The sequence below is a fragment of the Eulemur rufifrons genome, chromosome 7 (assembly GCF_041146395.1).
Source record: "Eulemur rufifrons isolate Redbay chromosome 7, OSU_ERuf_1, whole genome shotgun sequence".
NCBI classification, from domain to species: domain Eukaryota; kingdom Metazoa; phylum Chordata; class Mammalia; order Primates; family Lemuridae; genus Eulemur; species Eulemur rufifrons.
The window spans coordinates 223691319-223713996 of record NC_090989.1 but is presented as its reverse complement, the minus strand read 5'-3'; the positions used below and the strand labels follow the sequence as shown (position 1 = coordinate 223713996).

Sequence of the window (22678 nt, the reverse complement as noted above, 5' to 3'; positions counted from 1 at the left end):
TGCTGGCCCTTATCAAAAACATAGAAATAAGAAATGTCCAAAATGGACACGTGGAATCTCATCTTTCCCAATCCTGGTGCTAAGCCGTGCTTCCTTGATAGTGAAGGTGGATGATGTGGGAATTATCTAGAGTCTCTTAACTTACGTCTCTGTTGATTTTATTGATAAGCTAAATCATCTGGGTTTGATAAAATGAAACAAGAAAGCTTTGTTTTCTTTTCCTGTGGAAAAGATCGTTCAGCTAGAAAGAAACAGAATTTAGGTTTAACGCTGTGATTAGCAAGAGAAGCCATATATAAATCTTCGAAGAAGCAAGATTCCAATTGGGGAGACAAGTTTAGAGAAAATGTACTTGAGATTCATAAATGGCTTCCTGGAGGTCCATGATGTCAACAGCACATTTGCTGAAATTGTTTTGTATCATCTGAGTAAGAGGCAATCAGGAATGAGACTTGCCACAGTTAGAGCAAAAACCAATCCATGCAAACTTAGTTGGAATGATTGTTAAAAGTAAGGAAGAATTCCCCCAGCCTAGAATGCTTTTAGACAAACAAGCAATCAAGGCTAAAACCCAGGGTAGATCTTTCTGACATAGTGAAAGTACGTAAAAAATCCTTTTAGAGAAAAAGATAAAAATGCAATTCTAATAGCTTCTGAAGGATAATGGTAACTTGATTAACAAATCTTCAGGAATATCATGTTCTGGCCTAGATGAACTTGGGAGAAGTGTCCAGGCTACTCGGCGAAGTTGGCTTAGTGAAGGAGGGGCACAAAGCAGCTTGGCACAGGGTTGGGCCCAGGCCTGGCCAGGGGTTTCTGGGGACTCACAGGGCCTGGTCACTGGGATGTGCCTTCTTGGCTGTGGTTTTCTGGGCCTTTGATGGGCCAGGTGACCCACATTGTTGCAGGGCAGGGGGACGTTTCTCTGCCAGACCCAAACTCATATGAAGATAAGGAAGACAGTCTAACCATCCCCTCTGATGTATAAAATAAGGAATCCTCACTGAGGAACACAGTCTTTCTGTTTGGGGCTTCTTTTGTTTTTCTTTCTACCTGTTATAACATGTATGATCATGCATGACAATGTGTCCTTGGACTTGCTTTCTGCGTTGACAGAGATGTCATTCCACAGCTCCTCTTCCTTAGCTACCATCTATCGAATGCTTACAGTGCGCCAGGCTAGTCTAAGATTTGTTAATGCATCATTTCATTTCATTCTCTCAGCAACCCTTTGAAATCAGACCTATTCATCCTCTCATTTTCATTGCTGAAGAATTGGGTTCTTTACGAGGTTCAGAAACTTGTCTAGCATTACTTAGCGAATCAATGACAGAGCCCACATCTGTTTGGGTACAAAGCATGTGATCTGAAACACTGAAATTTAAAGATTCACTCTGAGGGTTTTTTTTAATTATCTTTTCAAAAGTCAAGATAGGAACAGTGGGAACCAAGCTAAAAAAAATATCCAGCAGAGCTATTCAGATAACGGGGTGGATTTGAGTGATTCATGTTTTTCTTTAAAAAAAAAAAAAGAAAAGAAAAAAAAGAAAGAAAGAAAAAACAAAACACACACATTTTAGTAGAAATGTTTTTCCTGTGTTTTTTCTACCCTTACAGGATGTGGGTGAAAAGTGCCTCTCAATTCCCCAGAGTTTGGTATGAGCCTGTCTACTTTTAGATTTGCTTTCTCTTTGTGCGTATGGTTCTTGCCTCTTTAATATGGAAAGCCTTTTCTGCTGCCGTCCTACACCACGTGATTCTGGGCCAGGGGAAAAAAAAAAAGGTCAAATGTAAGAAAGCCATTACACAGGAATTTGTTTATTACCATTTCCTGAGCCCAATGCTGCGAGAATGAGGTCAAAAATGACTTTTCATCAGGAATGAGACCCTGGAGTTTGCCTTTTTGTATTTTATTTTTTGGCAGGTTTGTTGCTGTAAGAATCATAAAGGTCAGTGTAGAGGTATCCTGAAGCTACCTCCTTGTCACTCTTTGTACTTGGTGTTATGCAAGACACAGATCATGGGAACTTCTTTCAATTTCACACATTTGCCTTCAGAAAGGCTTTTCTAGGGGTGGTTTGGGAGCATGTAAATGCCAAGTTATGCAGGGACCCAACTCCCTTCTCTGCGCTGCTTTGACCATGACCAAGTCCTCTGTGAACTGGAGTCGACAGCTGGTTGTCTGGGCAGAGATGCTTCAAGCAAGGCATGTGTCTGGACTTGGTTAACATTTAATAGTCATGGGCCTCTTTGCAAACCTGATGAATGCTGTGAACTGTCCTCCCAGCAAAACGACCATCCACGCGATGGTTCATGAATCCCTTAGAGCCTGTCCTCCCTCTGCCTTCCCCTCCTGCCAGGCTGAGAACCCCCTTCCTGGGGTCACCTCTCTCTTTCTTCACGACATCCTCTGAAGGGCCAACTTCCTGGATAGCTGGAATAGGGTGTGTGGTCGGCATTGCCCTGATGTCCCCCTCGCTTTGCAGAGCTGAGCTTCAGTGCTGGCTGAGGGACTGTAGGGATCCAGGGTTGCTACAAGGTCACCCCAGGCTGGTGGCAGCACCAATCAGGAATCTCTGCTGTTAAAATTCCTCTAGGAGAGGTGGTACTGCTACGGCTCTAGAAACAAACAGGGAATGCATTACTGTGGCAGCACCCCCACCAGAGAAAGGTGAACTAGACCTATCTCAGGACATATCCTTTCATTCAGTTATCAGACACGTATCACAAGCCCACTCTACGTGCCAAGCATGACCTCCGTTTTTGATCAATTGCCATACAGTGTGTTACGTGCAATGGTAATGGTATATTGTGAGAGTCAGAGTAGGTGACATCATAGCTTGAAGAGTAATCCTATTAAGTGTCCCTTTGTAAGGTAAGTTCTCCAGGTAGGCAAAGCAATAGAAGCCTATTTCCAGGAAAGAGAGCAACAAAAGCCAGGTGTGAAACAGCATGACGTATTCCAGGAACTCAAGCAGTTTTGCGTTCCAGCCGTTAATAGGAAGGGAGAGCATGTGAGGTGGGAGAGGCAAGTAGCCAAACAATGTCAGAAGACCCTTTCTGGTGGTGCCAGGGGCCTCTTAAAGGCTTAGAAGTAGCAAATCCAGGAATCCCAGACCTTTGGACCCCAGCTTTTCTGTCGTTCCCAGACAGAAACAAAAAGCCTCCTAAACTCTCACTAACCTCCCTTGCTTCTTGCCCACCCCTCCCAATCTCTTCTTTCATTTTTTGGCTTTACACCTCAGACCCCAGAATTCCACGTCCCTTAGGGTGAGTGCCGGCCAGGAGATTCCTGCACGACACAGTGAGCCGGCCTGTCCACGCTGCTCCCTGCTCCCCATGGACTGCTCCCAGTCAGAGCTCTGCTTCTGCGCTCTGCACCTGAACAGCCTTGTCCTACCATGAGTCCTCTTGACACACGCCATCCTCTCCCGACATCCCTGCAGCAGCACCCAAGTCCCTTCACCTGGCTTCCCCAGCCCAGCCTTGGGCCCCTGTGGATAAGGCTGCCCCTCGGGGTGGTTCATCCCCACCCCTGACCAAATCCTCCATGTAGCACATTGGCCACTCAGAACTATTCTAGAAACCTGATCTTGTTTTGTGCTTCCTCCCTGCTGAACCCAGTTCCCCCAGAGGATTCAAACAAAGGGCTCTTTCCAAAAGCAGGGATCCGGACCTCGGGTTCTCCCCCAGCCCTGTGCTGCTGTTCCCTGTTGGCTGTGCATGGCTGTGCATGGCAAGTGGATATGGAAATAATCGGTCCCCTTTCTTGAAGCATTTCCTGCCCGTTGGCCTCAGCCTCTGTGTGCCTGCCGTGACAGCTGTCCTCATCCACAAGGGAATTTGGCCCAGGGAAAGAGTGGATACTACAAAAACATCACAGGTCACTTGCTATCAAAAACAGAAAGTAGGATTTATTCAAACCATGCTTTCTGGCCCCTATATGACAGACAAGCTGGGGTTCACGTCCTGTTTGAGAACGGCTCGTCCCTGATACCCTGTCATCATCCCCAAGCCTGGCCTTCTACCTATCTTCCCTGAGCCAGGGAACATGAGCATCGTGCAGCCAATTGCCCACATCAGTGCCTTAAGCTACCCTTTCCTCCTTCCTCTTCCTCTTTCCTGGCATGTAGTAAATCACCATGTCCCATCCAGTCTGTCCCCAAATAACTCGTGGGTCTGCCCCTTACTCTGTAGGCACAGCCTCTGCCTTATTGGGACCCTATTTACTCATCACCTGGAGTTTTGCAGTAGCCTCTTTGCTAGTTTGCAGTATCATTGTCTCCTAGCATGTCCCACCATTGCTGTCAGACTGGTCCTCTGATCAGAAGACTTATGATCGTCTGGCTAAAGCCAATGCTTCCTAGCTTGGAACATTAAGATCCTTCCTGATCTGGTTTTTGCCACCATCTCCAGATGCCTCCTTCAGCTTCTGTCTCCAGCCTTCTTTCCTCCTCTGGAGCAACCCTGGTTCTCTAGCTATTTTCATCTACTGGATGTGTTCTCTAAAGGTTTTGGTCCTTTTGTGAATGCCTCACTCTGCTGGACCCTTCTTCCCCTCTCTCCTTCACCCGGCCCTCCCCTGCTCTTCCCAGGACTACTCGGGTATCAGCTCCCCGAAGCCCACCGGGCCATGGCTCCACATGCATCCCGTGCTCACCTCTCTCATGGAACTTAATATGCTGTGTTGTTTTTCCACATGTGGATTCTAGAACCTGAGGATCAAGCCTTAATCTGTCTTTATATCTACATGCCTTGTTCTCAGTAGGTCCTCAGTAAATGTTTGTTAGACTATGTACCTGAACAAAGGAATAAGAAACTGTCTGATGGTAAAAAGAGAAACGTTTAAGTACACCTCCAAGGAATCTGTCTTTGGTGACTTTTGTGTATTTAGCTGTTTTTTTAAGTTCTGCATTGTTTTGGAGGAAGTATCCAGTTTCATCGCCATGCCTGCCAAATATGGCATTGAGGATTTAATAAAGCAGATGATCTCTGTTTTGAGTCACTTGGGATTATTTGAAAAACTGTACTGGTTGTCCTCATATTAAGATTCATTTGCGTAACAAAAGTATATTTATATTTCAGTGAGTTTTCCCAGGGAAGCAATGTTGTCAATGGTCATTAGACTTTAGTTTGTTAGTACTGACCCCTGTTTCCTTTAGGGGTGTGCACCATCTCCCCAGCTAGGCTTTAAATGTCTCAAAGGCCAAAGCTCATTCCTTATACCTTTCTGCAACTGCAACACCTGGCTTACTGTATATACTCAGTCCATGTTACAAGTTTGTGATAAAAACTCACTTGAATTCAAAATGTATGTATTAATTTTGAAAGAACTATTAGGAATTATTTTTGTATTCATTTTTAATTCACTATGAATATTCTCTGCTATAACTTATCTATGAAAAATCTATAGTCCCATCTCCTTTAATTAATTTGATAAATTATTACATCCTACAATATTTATTAATAACTCTGGGAAATGACATTGAGATAAAGTATGTTAGTGAGAACTTGTGTTTACAACCCAAATGTTTTTCAGTCCTTCGAGTGGGAGTCGTATCAGAGACAGTTTTTATAATTAATTACCTAAATGACTTATTTTACATTTATTATCATTTTTGTTAAGCAGCAAAGTTATTAATTTATAATAAATGTGGAACCAATTTTCTTTTTTCACACAAATGACTACTACCATAAATATTAATGGGTTCTCAGAAGTTAATGAAACCGTCTTAAGACCATCAAAACTCTTTGCTGTGGAAAGTGGGATCTTTGTATGTATGGCAAGCCCTAAATTTATAGATCAGATTCTTATCAGCAATGGGCATGGGTTACAATGTGGGTTATTTTTCTATAATACTTAATTTAACATCATGGCTAGTTCTTACCATTCGGCTATAATTTTTTTTGGTGTGAAATTTTCTGCATTTTATTCAGTTGAATTTCTCCTTTCATACTAATTGCCTTCCTAGTTATCAGGGAGGAAAAGGTGCTTCAGACCTAATAGAAAAGACATGTACATCTCTTAAAGGTGGCAATGTTTGAATTTAATGCTTTTTAATCAATAAGGAATTAGATTTTGTTTCTAGATCTTAACCAAAACATTAAAAGAATGCAGGGGGATCAAGTCCACACCCCTAAGATTACTTACAAAAGAAGTACAGATAAATTCATTATCTTTCCAAGTATGTTTTACAAATACTGTAATCCCATAATATATTTCATTTGCTCCATTGTTTTAAATTATGAGCTTTGCTATCTATAATGTTAATTATTTTGATACCATAGCAATATAAGGATAACGCAAAGTTAAAGCTGGGGAACAAATAAATAAAACTAACTCATAGAATCAAAGATTGTTTGAGCTGGAAGGCATCCTAAGAGTTCTGGGAAACAGTAGAACAATGTCTTCCAGTCTCTAGTCTGAGAAAAAATAATTTTGGACTTACCTAGCCAAGCCAGGTATTCTTGTGAGAATAAAAATAAACACATTACCATATATGCAAGGACTTTTTAAATTTTTCTACCTGTAAATCCTTTTTTTATTATTTTTTATTTTGAGATAATTGTAGATTCACATGTACTTGGAAGCTAACACAGAGAGCTCATATTTGCTTCACTCAGATTCCCCCAATGGTAACATCTTACATGGCCTTGGTACAGTATCTCAACCAGGAAATGGATATTGGTACAATCTACCAATATTTTTCAGATATTTCAGATTTTACCAGTTTTATATATGTGCACATGTATGTATGTGTCGGGGGGGAGGGTTCTGTGCAATATTATACGTAGATAGATTTATATAATGACCACAGTCCAGTACAGAACAGCTGCTTCTCAAAGATGCCTAATGCTACCCTGGTAGCCACAGTACCTGTCTCCTCATGACCTCTCCCTAATCCCGTGCAACCACCAATCTGTTTTTCATCACTGTAATTGTCATTTGTCATTTCAAGAATATAAATGGAATCATACAGTATATACCCCTCGATATTGGCTTGCTTTCACTCAGCGTAATTCCTTTGAGATACATCCAAGTTATTGCCTGTGACAGTAGTTTACTCCTCTGTATTGCTGAGTGATATTTCTTGATATGGATGTGCCACAGTTTACCATTCACCCACTGAAGAACCTGTGGGTTTTCTCCTGGTTTTTGAGTTTTACAAATAAACCTAAAGCTGCTGTGAACATTTGTATACTGGTTTTTATATAGCATAAGTTTCCATTTCTCTGAGATAAATGTCTGAGTGCAATTTCTGTGTCATATAGTAAGTGCACGTTTAGTTTTGTAAGAAACTACCATACTCTTTTCCAGAGTGGTTACACAATTTTATATTCCCACCTGCATTGTGTGAGTAATCCATTTCTCCTCATCCTTGCCAGCACTTGCTGTTAAAACTATTTTTTTTTTATTTTAGCCATTCTGCTAGTGTGTATTTCAGTCTCTTGCTAAAAAATTACTTAAGTGTAAACTCTAGAAAAGCAAAAGATAAATCCAATAAAGAAGCAGTCTTGGGATATAGGAAAGAGTGGTAAAAAAGGAAACAGAAAATCTCACAGTTAAGTCTGGTGGCTAATAATATGTCTGTTAGACTTAATTCAATTGGCAAGAATTCCTGAGAAGAGGCCTAAGGTACAGGAGTTTAGCATGTATGTTTCTAATATGCATTTTTATGAGACTTTAAATTCTCATAGCACTTCATCTAAATCTATTTTGTAGCTATTGGTATTGCTTCATCATATTGTAATTACTTGATCACATGTTGAATGTTTGCTGCTAAAATCTGCTCCTTGTGAGAACAGGACCCGTGGGGCTTCATTTCCTGCTCTTCAGCCCCCTTGACAGTTCTCCCACAGCAGATCTCTTGCTGTGGGTCTTCCGATGAAGCCTAGGCAATAACAACAACAAACATGTTTGAAATGGTGAAACTTACCTAATCAACAAACATAATAAAAGCAGGTTTTAGTAAAAACCTACACATGATTTCTCATGAAATAGAGAACCAAAGTAAATCATGTCAACGTTGTGAATTTGTGGGTAATTGTTTGAAGCGAATTTGTATGGCTCATTTGTCCAATGTCTGTTAGTGGCCAGTAAACTAGTAAATTGCAACTGTGTTGACCTCTCCATAACTTCAGTTATTTACTTAGGTGGTGACTGGTGTCCCATGTAAGACTATGGATACACCACAACTGTTCATTGGTCTCGGAAGGGGGCTGACGTTTGTCCAGGCTTTTGCTACTTGCTGTAGTTTAGCTCTGCCGCAGGTGGGTGATAGAAACGAGCCCTCCTGCTGGCAGTAACTGAAGGGACACAATGACAGTGCCAGATAGTGGCCGGACAGCTACAAAAATCAAAATCCTATATGTTGTTCATGCCTGACTTTCTACTAAGTAAGGAATACCTCAATTTGAGCCAGACAAGTAATTCCCAATATTTTGCAGAGCCGTCTATTCCAGTTCTTGGCAGAGAGAAGGTTCCATCTTTGATAAAACAGATACCAAAGTAGCTTAACACTTAAAACACATCATATGTAATATGTAATCACCAAATACTTATACACAATACAATATATAATACTTGATTTCATGGACAGTAAAGACACATTTCTAAGGCTCAGTTCATCTGTGCGTTGGTTCATGTAACATTTATTATGGATTTGCTTTGAGCCAGGTGATCTAATCAGTAGATTCTCCCACTGATCCTCACAGCGGCTCTGTGAAGTGAGGAGCATGATTCTCTGTTGACAGATGAAGCAGTGAATCCTCAGGAGTTCAGCTTCCTCAGGTCCACAGAGCTGACAGTGCTGGATCCAGGGTGTACACCCAGGTCTCTCTGACTCCAGACCCATGTTCTCTCACCGCCGCACTCTCCTTAAGGAGCTTGCAGATGTAGCGGGGGAAGGTCCACTGACATGCAAACGTTGTGATACCATAAACAGGTGCAGACAGCATGGGCTACAGGTGCCTGATGACGGTTCCTCTGCTCTGACAGGGAGATATTAGAGTAGGTGCTGTAGGAGTTAGGAAAAGGCTCTATCAAAGTAAAGAACTTGGTTTGGACAGGAAAATGAGTTAATGAAATCTTGCAGCCTATTTTAAGGAGGGAAAAGAGAGGAACACAGTTCCAGGTGACTAAGGAACACAAAGTTAAATAAATAATCCAAATATTTAATTTTAAAAGTTTAATGAAAAGCATAATCAAGCCCGTTGACACTTGTCAACTGTTACCAACATGTGCGCATGTGAAATCCTATTAACTCAGAAGCAGGACTTCCTTCTAAGCGAGCGATGGTTACAGTGGGGTCAATTGTTTTTGAAATCTTGTGCAAAAGGAGATCAGGGACCAGATGGATGATGTTAAATCCTGTGTGAGCAGCTTTTGAGAATTCTCATTCACTCCTAAAACTGAAGGATTATCAAGCCAGCAGTTATTTTTTTTTTTTAATGCTTACTTCATACCAAACAAAGTATTATAAACTTTACTACAGAAAGAATAGAAATGGGAGACAAAGTAACTTCCTCAGCCCTAAGAAGCAAATTCCTTTTCCTTTTCTTCCTAAAAGAAATATTACCTAAAGATTAGAGAATCAAAACAGCCCCTGAGTTGTTGTAATGTGTGTAGCTAGTTTTCAATTTAAGTAACTTGTCGCACCGAAATTTAAATATACAATAATTCAAGTTAATAGAAGCTCAGGTCTTCGGGGCTTATGAAATAGAACGATGCTATGTCTAGTATATTAGGGTTTCCTGCTTTTGTGTAAAAAGAACCTACCTGTCTTTGACTTTGTAGATGGCTGTAAGTGCAGAGGTGAGGTCAGTGTGGGTCTCAAATGAAAGAACCCACAAAGTATCTGAGGGTCAGGAGCAAAGGGAAGGAAATGCCCCCAGGACCACATCCTCCTCCCTGTCGAGAACCCTGCCAATACTGACAGGAGAGCAGGAAGGGGAAGTGGCCACAGGGGGCCTGATGGTAACAACTCCAGCTTTGAAGATATATCTGGAATGGCTTTGAGGCTGGCCGCTGTCGACCTTGTCGTGGATGCTGATGTGAGCCAGTCACACGCATCATAGTGTGAAACAAAGCGGGTTGTCAGTACCCAAAGCAAAGCAGACAGAGCGGGGCACAAACCCTGGTGACTTACACAATGGAGTGGAGGCTCCATATTTTCGGAGGAATTTCCGGAATCTGCTGAGGGACTGAATGACAGAGATTTAAGGCATATTTGAGGGTTTCTGGGGTCTGGGAAAACATTACAAAGTTTAGGAAATGGTTCCAAAATGTGCCTCGTGGGACGTTACGCAGCTCAGTGTGTACCTGTCAAACATGACCTTGTCTTCCTCCCAGAAGCTTGCAACTTAGGCTACTGGGAATACTTTCCAAGAGTAAAAGCAGTTTAGTTTTATAGGGCTTTATTTCATCCACCCAACATCCAGTGCACGTTTATGAAGCACCCACGGTGCTATAGGAACAGAGCCTGCATGACTCCCTTGTGAAAAGCCAGGCACTTCTCTGGCCATACGGTTCTAAACCTTTCAGAAAGGATCACCACATACTGGCTTCTAAGAGGCTTCGGCCCACACATGTGGCTTTTTATCTCTGTCAGAGTCGGTCAACACTTTGTATATACTGTCCTCTGCTACAAGTGACTGTCCCTTTGATATCACCAGTGTTCTTCCTTCAAAGAAATGTTTAAACTAAGTTATTTTGATCAAGCAAGTATAACTCTTCTCTCCTCGTTTTTGTCCCTCAAAATACTGGACTTCCTATATGGTGAGGTAGAAAATCTCTGTGCAGAATTTCTGCCTCCTCCATAAGAACGAAATGGGGGAGGAGAATCTGTTATGAATGCATTTATATATTAAACTTCAACTTTTTATGAAAAGGGTACATTTGTGAACTTTTCCATTTGTACACATCAAAAAGGTATTTCAAAAGGGATGCACAGTCTGCTGGACATATCAGTTGTCAATAGCTATTAGGGATGCAGGGAAGTTAAAATCTAATGTTTATTTAAAATATCCTCATCCAACCTGGATGTGAACCTGGCTGGAATGAGTCCACAGCTCTTTAACTTCCTCTCTTCATTTATCCACTCGAAGGCTTCATTTGTACACTTTGCCTGTACTCAGACAACGCCAGCTGTTCCATAGATAAAGCTTCGTAACCACCAGCTCGGGTTTGCTGCATTTTCATCAGCACCTGGTCATCTATCTGCAGATGACAACGAGGAGTTGTTTAGAGGTGGAGATTCTTCATCCTTGGATATTCCTCCTCCTTCTGAAAGAGATACCCAACATTTTTCTAGATTATTAGCAATTTCGGAAAAATGTCAACAAGTTAACTTGCAAGGAACAGAGAAAGCAGTGATTTTAGGTTGCAAATTTACTTTCCCTACACTCAGATATCATGGGAAAATGTAGTTAATTATCATCACTACTCTTCCTCACTGGCATCTATTAATACTTCCCCAAACTTAAACTTACCGGTTAATAATACTGCAGTCTCGGCCTGGCGAGGTGGCTCACACCTGTAATCCTAGCACTCTGGGAGGCCGAGGCAGGAGGATCACTCAAGGTTAGCAGTTCGAGACCAGCCTGAGCAAGAGCAAGACCTCGTCTCTACTAAAAATAGAAAGAAATTATATGGACAGCTAAAAACATATATAGAAAAAATTAGCCGGGCATGGTGGCACATGCCTGTAGTCCCAGCTACTCTGGAGGCTGAGGCAGGAGGATCGCTTGAGCCCAGGAGTTTGAGGTTGCTGTGAGCTAGGCTGACACCACGGCACTCACTCTAGCCCGGGCAACAGAGTGAGACTCTGTCTCAAAAAAAACCAAAAATAGTATTGCAATGTCTTCTGGTTTAGACAGTCACCTCTCAATTTAAACATTCTCCTTATTCAAAGGCAAACTCCCTCTCAGGGCTGGTGTAAATTGTCCCTCTTTTATCACTCCATCTTTGTAGGTAATCACAATTGGAAACTAGGGTCTTTATCACATGTTGACACACAGTGTGACGACATTGCCACAGCCCCTCCACTTACTGTATTGTAGTTCCACCTTGAACTGTCACCCTCGTGCTAAGTGTGGCTTTGCGCTATATGGCACTGAGCCACCCTCTGTGCATTTTTTACTTTGACCATGTACATATTATTCAAAAACTGAAATACTTCAAAACTCCAAAGAATCCATTTGTAGTGACACCTCGAAGAACCTGAGTTTTCTGTCATTTCTTAAAACTCACCCTATAGGTACTTAATGTTCTTCTTAAATTATACGCTTCTCAACCAATGATGACTTTCCCAGGCCTCCGAGTCTTCCTGCCTTATGGAAGCTTTGATGATTCTCAGAGCATTTAAGGGCCTGGTTTCTCTGGCCTTAAACCACCACAGGGATCTCAGCTGACAAATCCTGCATTACGTTCCTGCCACATTAATTACATGTCATTCAACAAATAGGTTTTGAATTCTCTCTGCATAAGGCTCTGTGCTGAGACCTGTGGGAGGTATGAAAATGAGTAGGATATGGTCCTTCCTCTAAGAAGCCTAGTTTAAACTTTAAGTCTAAACCATCGAGGTCTTATTTTCATCAACAGATTTTTCCATTTTTCTCTTTCCTTGTTCATAAGAGTAATGCTAGAGGGGCGGGCTGAGTCCTTTTTCCTCTTTCCCAAGAGAGGCAGTTCACTGGAAGGGGTAGACTGTAGGAGACAGGGGTGAGGACCCCGGAATGTCACCTCATGTGTGGAAGGGCAGCGGGCCAGCACCGGGCTCCTGCTGTCCTGCCAGTTTAGCTGCAGCGAAGCAAATCATTCGTGGTGAAGCCAACTAGAAGATATAGCACATAATCAGAAGGACTTAGCATTTTAACATAAGATGTTACTTTTAAATATGTTTACAAAGTAATTTCAGAAATCTTTATTTGTAGAAACAAAGTATCTATGAAGAAAAAAATTCTAAAATTCATCCAATATAGAAAGCTGATGAATATAGATGTATATAAAATCTTTGAAAATGATGTATAACTATTTCTAATGCATATAAGATATACTTCTATTACTTCAAGCTTTTCAAGTGAGAGAAAAAAAAAAAACCCTGGTACAAGTTACTCCAGCACAGCCCAGAATTCTAAATCACTGCATTAGACACAGTGTAAAACACATTGTTGCCAGAACTAACTAGGCTAAATATTTAATATTTATTTCATTCTCCTTTACCAGCTAAAATGATGCGGCCACAACCTATATTTTCCCATTATCACATTAGCAGAGAACACTGAGCTATATTGAAGAAATTGAATTAAATTAAAAAGGCAGCAATTCAGCTCTAACTAGATTGCCACATACAAGTAATTTTGGAGCTATACTCTGAGGGGCCTATTTAGGAGGAATGGCAGACCCTTCAACCCATTTTCTCTAAACCAGTGTTTCCAAGAAGGTCTATTTGCATAAAATCTCCAGGATATTATTTTGAATTTTGTTATTTTACTGAATTAACACAAATTATTTTGCCAGCCATTAACTCCTTATTCAGGGACTGGACTGTAGGCCAGCTGGGAACATTACTCAGGGCCGTTGGTACATCTGCCCGTCAGCTCCACCTTTGGTTAACTTGGTTATTCTTTAGATCTTCCATCAGAGAGTGATCAGGTAAGATAGGACACAGCAAGTCTTCTGCTTTAACCACTTTAGTTAAGATCCCAAATTATTAATTTCTATAGTCATCTATGCATCATCAACAAAGTAAGTTAATGCTAACCAAGTATAGAAATGCATTTTATCTAAGCATTTCAAAGTAGCATATTAAACTTTATTTTTGAAGAGTTCAAACATATACAGAAGTGGACAGAATATTGTAATGAATCCATATATACTCTGTACCTAATTTTTACTGCCTCCTCCCCATATAATCCGAAGCACATCCCAGGCATCACAGCATTTCCTTCATACATATTTTAGTAAGAATCCCTAAAAGCTAAGGGCTTCTCTAAAAAAAAAAAAAAAAAGCAAACTTGCAAAACCCTTACCATGCATTAACAATATTAGTAATTCTTACTAATTATCAAATGTCAGTGTTCAAGTTTCTAGTTGTTTCAGAAATAACTTTTGTTGTGGTTTGAATCAGGCTTTAAATAGTGTCTACTTGCCAAGTGCTCTGTCACTCTTAGTTTTTTTCGTTTTGAAGTTATTTGTTGAAGAAATTGGGTTGTTTATCCTAAAGTCTGGATCCTGCTGATTACATCCCATGGGTTTATTTAACAGGCTTCTCTCTCATCTGTTTTTTTCTGGAAATTGGTTTTTGGATCTAGAGGTTTGGTCAGATTTAGGTCTGACTTCATATGCAATGTCTCCTCCCGTCAGGAGGCACATAACGTCAGAATGCCTTTCTCTGTGTGACGTTACCAGCTTTGGATGACCCTGGACTAGATCTATTCATTCATTAGGAGTAGTAAAATGGAGATATTTTAATTTTATTATATATTAGCTGGAATGCACAAAGGATTTTTGTAATAAATAAGAGAGTACCTGGCACATAGTAGGCACTCAATACAGTACGTATTGAATGGGTTAATTTCCATGTCCCCTGTGACATGGGAAATCATTAGAAACCTTGCTTGCTTAAGATCCAATTAATAAAGCATCTCTTCTCCTCCTAGAATTGTTATCCTTCTCTGTTTTGCAATCCACATCTCTAACAGATTACTTGAGTTGCATTACATTTACCACTTGTAATATCTTCTGGTGCTTGCTACCAGTTTTTAAATGCAGCTGTTTTCAAACATATTTTGGATTTATCTAGTGATTGTCTTTTCTCAGTCTTGTGCTAACTTAACTTGACATTCTTAACAGATTGGAAAAGCAGAGGCACTGGAGGACAGGAAAGCTAAGGAGGCCCTGAGCTGTGTTCCATCTAAGGGTCAGCACCAAGCGTTCTCGGATGATTAAAGTTCTCAGATGATTAAAGAGTCTTTGCAGTTGACTGAGCCTGTGACATGCTGTGCTTGCAAAGGCTTCCTGAAGAGAAATGTGATAATCTTAACTAGACTCAAAGCTCAGCCTAGTTTGTATCAAAACAACCTTGCCTTTCATCTGCCATTTTGTTGCATGCCTACTAAACAGTAAATTAAAAGAGTCTCTGTAAATACCAGCTTGATTTTTGCCCTTGACACAGTGTATATAAAATACCTAGGCGTGGGTAGATTTGAAAACACTGTGGACTTTTATCTTTGTTTCTCTGACAATACAGAGCCCATCATTACAGTAAAGTTTTCAGTGCTAAAAATTTTTCACAGGCATTGTAATCATGACGCACAGTATCCAGTTCTTATATTGAAGATATAAGGTGTAATATCATATGCTCTTTTACTGCTGAATGTTTTGGTTTTTACTGACACACATGGAAAGCAACATAACAAACATGCATTCCTACTACGTTCGGAGCACACAGTGGGAAGCACAAAGTAAAACAAGCCTTTGGTGAGCTTGTCTTGCGTGTATGATAGGAGGAATGTAGCTGTAACCCGAGGTAGCTCTGGTGCTGAGTACCAAGTTTGAAATGCGGCTGTTTTCAAATGTATTTTGGATCTATCTACAGAGGAACACTAATAATGTACTTGGAGTTTCAGAGGGAGACTTTTTCCCAATAGTTTGTTGAAATCATTAGTCAATTTTCGTGGAGGTGAGAGTTGAGATAGGCTTGGAAAAATCAATAGGATTCGAGAAGGTAGTAAAAATGTTCTAGAAGCAGCAGCATGAACAAAAAGACATCAGGGCTTACATCTTCAGAGCACATTTAGGGGTAATTAAGGAATTCCAGTTTGACAAGCCTGGGAGGTGTCTTTAGGCAGGTATTAAATAACAAAATGATGCTGGTTGGGGCCTAATGATGAAGACCTTCAATGTCAAATTGAGGCATTGGCACCAAGCAGTGGAGAGAGATTGAAGGCTTTGAGCAGGGGCATGAGGTGACCCCATCAAGCACCAGTGTCAGGGATGGATCCAAGAAGGAAGAAAAGGAAACTGAAATCAAATCATTTACAGTAGAGAAAAGGAACGTTTTGATAATAGAAACTGTAGGATTGGTCAACTCAATGAAAGGAAAAGGAGCCATAGAGTCTTAAATCTACATCAGAATGATTTCAAATAAAAGAGGGAAGTGAGGAGAAAGAACTTCTTTGGGGTGAGATAAGAATTTACGGTTGCAGCATGACCGCGTATGGAAGTTTAGAGAGGTCTGGAAGGAAACATATTGGGCTGCAGCTTAGAAATGAGATCAGGATAAAGATAACAATTTGGGAATTGTCTGTAGAAAGATGGTAGTTGGAATCTATCTCTAAAAGATTCTTAAATCTGACCACTTCTCCGTCAAACTCCCCTGCCGCCCCCAGCCGTAGGTCAGGTATATCATGTCTGACTCGGCCTGTTGAAATTCTCCCCAGGCAAAAGCTGGTACTCCTTGTGGGGTCTCCTGTAGCACCTCGATTTCCCCCCAGGCCTTATTACAATCTGCAGTTCAGGCTTGTTTAATACCGAGGACGGTATAGTTGTCTGTTTAATTTATTCCTGAAGATCCAAGAGTTTCCACAGTGCCTGGCACAGGATAGACACTTAAACGTTTTTGTTTTGTTTTGTTTTGTTTTGTTTTTTTCCTAGCAAAAGAGTCAATGAATGTAAGTACTAAAAAGTAGAGAAAGAAAAGAGTTAAAGAAATAACTTTGGTGAACACCTTTAGGGCAAAGAGTGGGAAAGACAAATAGAAAGACAAAAACCCAAGAGAAGGCAGGCACAAGGCTGAGGCAGAGGGGAGACTCCAGGTGGGGTGGTCCTAGGGATTGACCCTGCAGGGGAGGAGGAACAACAAGAATAGGTGACATTAATTGGGTGCTTCCTGTATGCCTAAGACCTGACACAGATTGACTTCACAATAATTCTGTTGGTAGGAATTCTTATATAGAGATAATACAGGTGAGGGTAGATACCGGAAATGTTAGGTACTTTGTCCAGGGACAAACAGTGGAGGAGCTACAAGTCAAACCACCCACCTGGCTCCAGGGCACAGAGTTTTGACTGCCTTGCAGCCACTCCAGCTCCTGCTAGCAGCGGGACAGCAACAGTTTGCAGTGGGCTAAGGAGTGTGGTGTTAAAGATGTAAAAGGCCAGCCTGAGCAAGAGTGAGACCCCATCTCTACTAAAAATAGAAAGAAATTATATGGACAGCTAAAAATATATGTAGAAAAAATTAGCCGGGCATGGTGGTGCATGCCTGTAGTATCCCAGCTACTCAGGAGGCTGAGGCAGTAGGATCGCTTAAGCCCAGGAGTTTGAGGTTGCTGTGAGCTAGGCTGACGCCACGGCACTCACTCTAGCCTGGGCAACAGAGTGAGACTCTGTCTCAAAAAAAAAAAAAAAAAAAAAGATGTAAAAGGAAAAGGAGGACCAGCCACTCTTTATGACCTTGGCCATGAAGAAAGGACAGCAGTGCCTACCATTCTGAGTTAGGATAGCTCCACATTAGGCCCCCAAACCCCCAGAAGCTATAAGAGCACTCCTCATGTATCATCGCTGGCCATGAGAAGCCAGGGAATATGCTCTTATTTCAGGAACAGATAGTTTTGGTCACGTCTTCAGGGTATTCTACCAGCTGCTTTGACATTGACTGTTTGACTACATTCCAATGTTATTATTGACTTAAAATAGTCCTTGAGAGAGAAGAAAAAGAAAATCTGACTTTGGCAATAAACAGCATTGCATTATTCCAACTCGCTTTCAGTTTTAAATAGTTCTGTGAATCATTCCTGTTTCCTTTTTTTTTGTTCCAAGTGGGGAAGTAAAGTCCTGCCCAAGCTAGATGGAAAGGCACCTGTGTTTGCATTGTAAGCTGCGTTTTGAATAGCAAATGCACAGGTACAGAACCCACCAGCAACAGTGAGGTCAGGCAGACATTCCAGAAACAAGCGTGCACCTGAGTGATGAACTAGGCCAACTGGTGTCATGTAGCAAAATGTCGCTCACTCTTAAAGCTCACACGTGTCAAGGTTTTGGCAAATTTATCAATTCCTTTAATTAAAGGACTGGGATGATATGAATCATAGAACTATTTTTTTTTTCCTAATTGATGCAAATCTTAAAAACACGTGACTAAAATCTGTTCCCAGAATTTTTCATTGCAGAAGTTTTAAAATTTGATTTAAAATATATACATATGTATATATTTATCTTTTTGTTCCTTCACATGTTTTAATGGGTGATGATTTTGCCTAACCCATACTCTAACTATACTGATCAACTTTCACAGTAGGGATAGAATTTCTATTTTTTTAAGCCTTTCACTCTGAGAATAGGAGCCTTGGCCTCCTGAGGACGACTCGGTACCCTTCTGGGATGCTGCCAATCCAATTTAAGAGTACAGAGGAAATGAATAACTTCTCAAAAAATTTTATCACTTTTTCTTAATTAATTCTCTCTTGAAGCTTATTCTTTAAAAAAAAAAAAATTAAACCAGGACAAATATTTGACTACTTACAGCATCAGGATAGTTTCTTACCTTATCCAATAAAGTTGGACCACAGCCTGACTTCACATCACCTGTAAGATGCACAGGTTCTCTTTGGCCTGTTCGTGGCCAGTTAAAGACTGCATGTGCCAACCAAACAGTTCACATTGAACGCTACACGAAAAATATAAGAAAAATTATTTTATAAAAAATAGCTTTTTAACAAGTAGAATTAATTTATGGATGCTTTGCAGAAGAAAATGCTTTGCAAAGGGAAAACATAGTGTCAGGAATGCCCTTGGATCTTTACCACTCCTAACTCGAGTAAATGATTCTGGATGCCTGTTGGGAATATCCTCAATGTTGTCACAGAGTCTGATTAGAACTTGCTTTTGAAGTCAATTCACTGCTTTGGAGGAAACATTTATAAATGGGTACTTTGGGCTGTGCAGGACACAGACTGTATTTCTTGCCAGTTGAAAATGGAACCGTTCCCCATATAGATTATAAGGCAGTCATTTTAATAGCTCATTGACCAGAATCACCATGTTGTCAGCCATCCTTTTTCTGTTGAACATCCAGGCAACACCACTGGGTACCCACAAACCCAGAGCTTTTAAAGGAATTGGAACTTGTCAAAATGACACTGGTAAGCAGGCTAGAAATGCAGTTGTAGTTTGTTGGCTTTTTAGTGACATTTGTTTTCCCAAGTGTAACATTAGAAGTATTTCTTTCAGGCTGACACCTGTAGTCTCTTGAACTAGTGTGAGGAATGATTCACCATGAATTACAATTATAGTGTTAACAGCTAGCAATTAGTTGAGCACTTACTTTATGCTAAGGAGTTTTCTACATTGCCTGCATTGCCATATTTAATTTTCACAAGCACCCTATACAGTGGGTAATATCATTGCCACCATTTTACAGATGAGGAAACTAAGGCATAGGGAGGTAATGTAACCCACCTAAAGTCACAGAGTCCATGCTCTTTAATCCTCATGTCCTTACCCACCAGACTCTCTAAGAAAGAAAACACCAGCATGGACAAATGTGAGTAGGAAAATTAGCATCTCCAGGTAGTGATCATTGTGAAGTGTGTATGAAGCTGTCTGGGTGGGTACCATTCCCCGGCCATCATTTCAGTATGGTTGAGAATTAGAAAAGCTAAGACCCTTCTATCACTTGTTTCTGTCTGAAGAAAGCATCTAATATCCATTAGTATTTTCTTTTAAGAGGTTGGGTTCTTGACACCCCGACACAAAACAGTCTTATTTTCTTCCACAGTCTGTGCTACTTTGTGGCAGTGTGAGGCATTGATACACCTCCTAGAGAACCAACCAATGGGTCCCATGTTCAAGTGCTGGGTCAGTGGCAAGAAGCATTTCCCATCCCCCTACCTTCCTCCGCCAATCTTGACCTCACTCCTCCTGCAGTTAGGAGGGCTGGTTCCACATTGTTATCAGGCCCCTCTCAGATCTCCTTGGTTAGGAAACGCCATGGCCTACACCCCTTAAATAAAAGATTCTACTCTCAGCTCTTGCCTGCCTCCTGTCTGAAAGTACTCGACTTAGTGTATTGAAAGATGAAGGGTGAACAGCCTGGGATAACTGATACCCACTTACAGCCCACTCAATTTTTTCATTGATGGCAAAGCTACCTATGAGGCTGGATAACCATATTTTTTGAAAGCCACGTGTGCCATAGTTCACAAAGCCTTTTGCCAAATGGCATCCATGAAATGGCAACCACAGGTATTTCAATCTTCAGGCCTGACCGCCTCTTTAGTAAATCATAAATATCCAAAAACAGTTGGGATGAGGGACAGTGAGAAGCATAAGAAATTCTGGCTCAAGCAATTATTATAGCCTATGCTTCTCCAAGGTAGTTCCTGACTAAGGTGTAGAGACAGCTTATCGTGTTGGTTCAGAGACAGCTGTTCTGACAATCAGGATTGTCTTATTTTCTGGGCTGTTTTGATTTTCTGAGCAGCTTTGTGTGAGAAATGACAGGTATTAAAAGTCCATTGTAGGGGAGACTCATATACAACCTAGTAGAAAAAGAACTTTATCTTAGAGGAAAACATCCAGTTTTCAGGCACTCTTCCTGAGCACTGCTCCTCCATCTAAGAAGGCCCTGAGTGTCAAGGCCCCACGACTTACGCTCTGAAGCCATCTCAATGGACTCTCACCTAGTCCTTGACTCCTGTCCTTTCCTTTCAGAGCATTGCAATCTCCTCTGGCTGGCTGCCTCTGACTATTTTTAAGTTCCCTCGCTTCCCCACTGTCTGCTGAGTGGATAATTAAACATTAAGTCCTGTCTGTTGTTTGTTAAGATCATATATTTTTAAAAGACTTGCCATAGGGAACTGAATGGCAACTTTGAAAGACAGGCTTTGAAAAGGAGACCACTAACCTCCAGCAAGTTTACGATTTTGAGAGCAGAATACAAGCAAAAACACATTCCAGCTGAGTCTTCACGCTAGGGAGGGCACAAGCTCACAGACACTACTGTTTGTTGATTTTTCTGGCCTAGTACTTAAGAATGTGGATGCCAGAGTTGAGTGCTTGGGTCTCTGCCACTGACTTACATGCTGTGTGATATTGAGCAAATTACTTTATCTCTCTGTGCCTCAACATTTTCATGTGTAAGATAGAGATAATAATAGTACCTAGCTCATAAGGTTGTCATGAAGATTGAATCCAAGTGAACCACCTAGCAACTGGCACATGGAAGATGTTCAATAAATGCTATTAGTGAAACATTCATGGAGGGTTAAGAAAAGATGTACTTGCTTTAGATTTGCCTGAAATTCCCATCTTGGAGCCACTGTGATAATCCTTTCTGCATGTGGCCTAATAACAACCGCAGGTGTTTTTATTTTGATTTTTCCTGTCACCCACCCACTGGCAGGGATGTGGGAGATATGTGTCTCCCGTCTAGAGCTCTGATTCTGTGCACATGAGACTTACAGGTCATTTGGGTTGACTGGCCTCCTGGTCCTTTTTCTCACTCAGGTGCTGGAAAGCTTCAAGATTATGGACTATAGCCTTTTGCTGGGGATCCACATCTTGGACCATTCCCTCAAAGAGAAAGAAGAGGAGACCTCACAAAATGTGCCTGATGCTAAGAGGCCTGGGATGCAGAAGGTCCTCTACTCAACAGCCATGGAATCTATCCAGGGTCCGGGGAAATCTGGAGATGGGATCATCACGGAAAACCCAGACACGTAAGTGTAGCCACACACCTGCCCACCCTCCTGATGGTGGCAGCCCATGTCCCTGGGTAATTACATGCAACTACCTTCCCCTTACAGTGGCACTCTGTGAATGGAGTCCTACTCGGCCCTGAAATGGATGAAGCCACCTTCATTTCTATTCATCTATGGATAAGTAGATGAGTGGAAGTTTCCTGAGTTATTATTCTTTCAACCACTTGGTTTCTTTTTTCAGATGGCTCCATTTTTTTAACAATGGCCAAAAATGTTTTTACCCCCATTTACTACATATGCAAAACATCCACTGCAAAAGGGGAGAATAAACTTTGGATTTGAATAAACATGTATTTAAGCAAATACATGACAGGAATGATGTTTGCAATTCAGAGCTTTTTATCTACATAAGGGGATTCTGTTGTTCTAGTCCTGCACCCTGGCAGATGTGGTCTTTCGCCTCAGCCAGATGTGATAATAACTGCAAGATTGATTTGCATGTAAAAAGTACATATTGACTATCAGAAACAATTACAACCAAAGAATATTATTCAAATGGTTAACTGCATCAGGTGTGTGGACTAGCTGAGCAAGGAGACTGAAAGAAAGAAATCATTTTCCATGGTCATAAGTACCTACCTTCTAGGATTCTCCAACAATGACTAAACCATGGGTATATTTTACTTTTATAAAGGAAATTAATGCATATTTTTAAATCCTTGTTTGCAAATCCATCTAAATGTCCAATACTCAGTTAAACAAATTATTCTATATCGGTATGTTGAAATACTACACAGCTATTAAAAATCACATTAGCATTGAATATGAGGAAAAAGTTCATTTAGTAAGTGAAAAATTCAGGTTATAAAGCATGATAAATTAAATAATCCCTTTGTGGATTACTAAATATACACACATATACTGGAAAGGGATACAAAAAGTTAGTAGTTATCTGTGTACCCTAGGAGTGGTT

General features: G+C 41.0%; 1 protein-coding gene across 7 annotated transcripts in view; it reads left to right on the top strand.

The window, feature by feature from the left end:
• Positions 1–22678, top strand: part of PIP5K1B (phosphatidylinositol-4-phosphate 5-kinase type 1 beta) — a 273143-nt gene that overhangs the window by 177712 nt on the left and 72753 nt on the right. For all 7 annotated transcript variants that reach the window (XM_069474144.1, XM_069474141.1, XM_069474143.1 and 4 more), the window contains one exon: positions 21512–21723. In XM_069474144.1, the coding sequence (XP_069330245.1) occupies positions 21512–21723 (212 nt within the window). The remainder of the gene's footprint in view (positions 1–21511; positions 21724–22678) is intronic.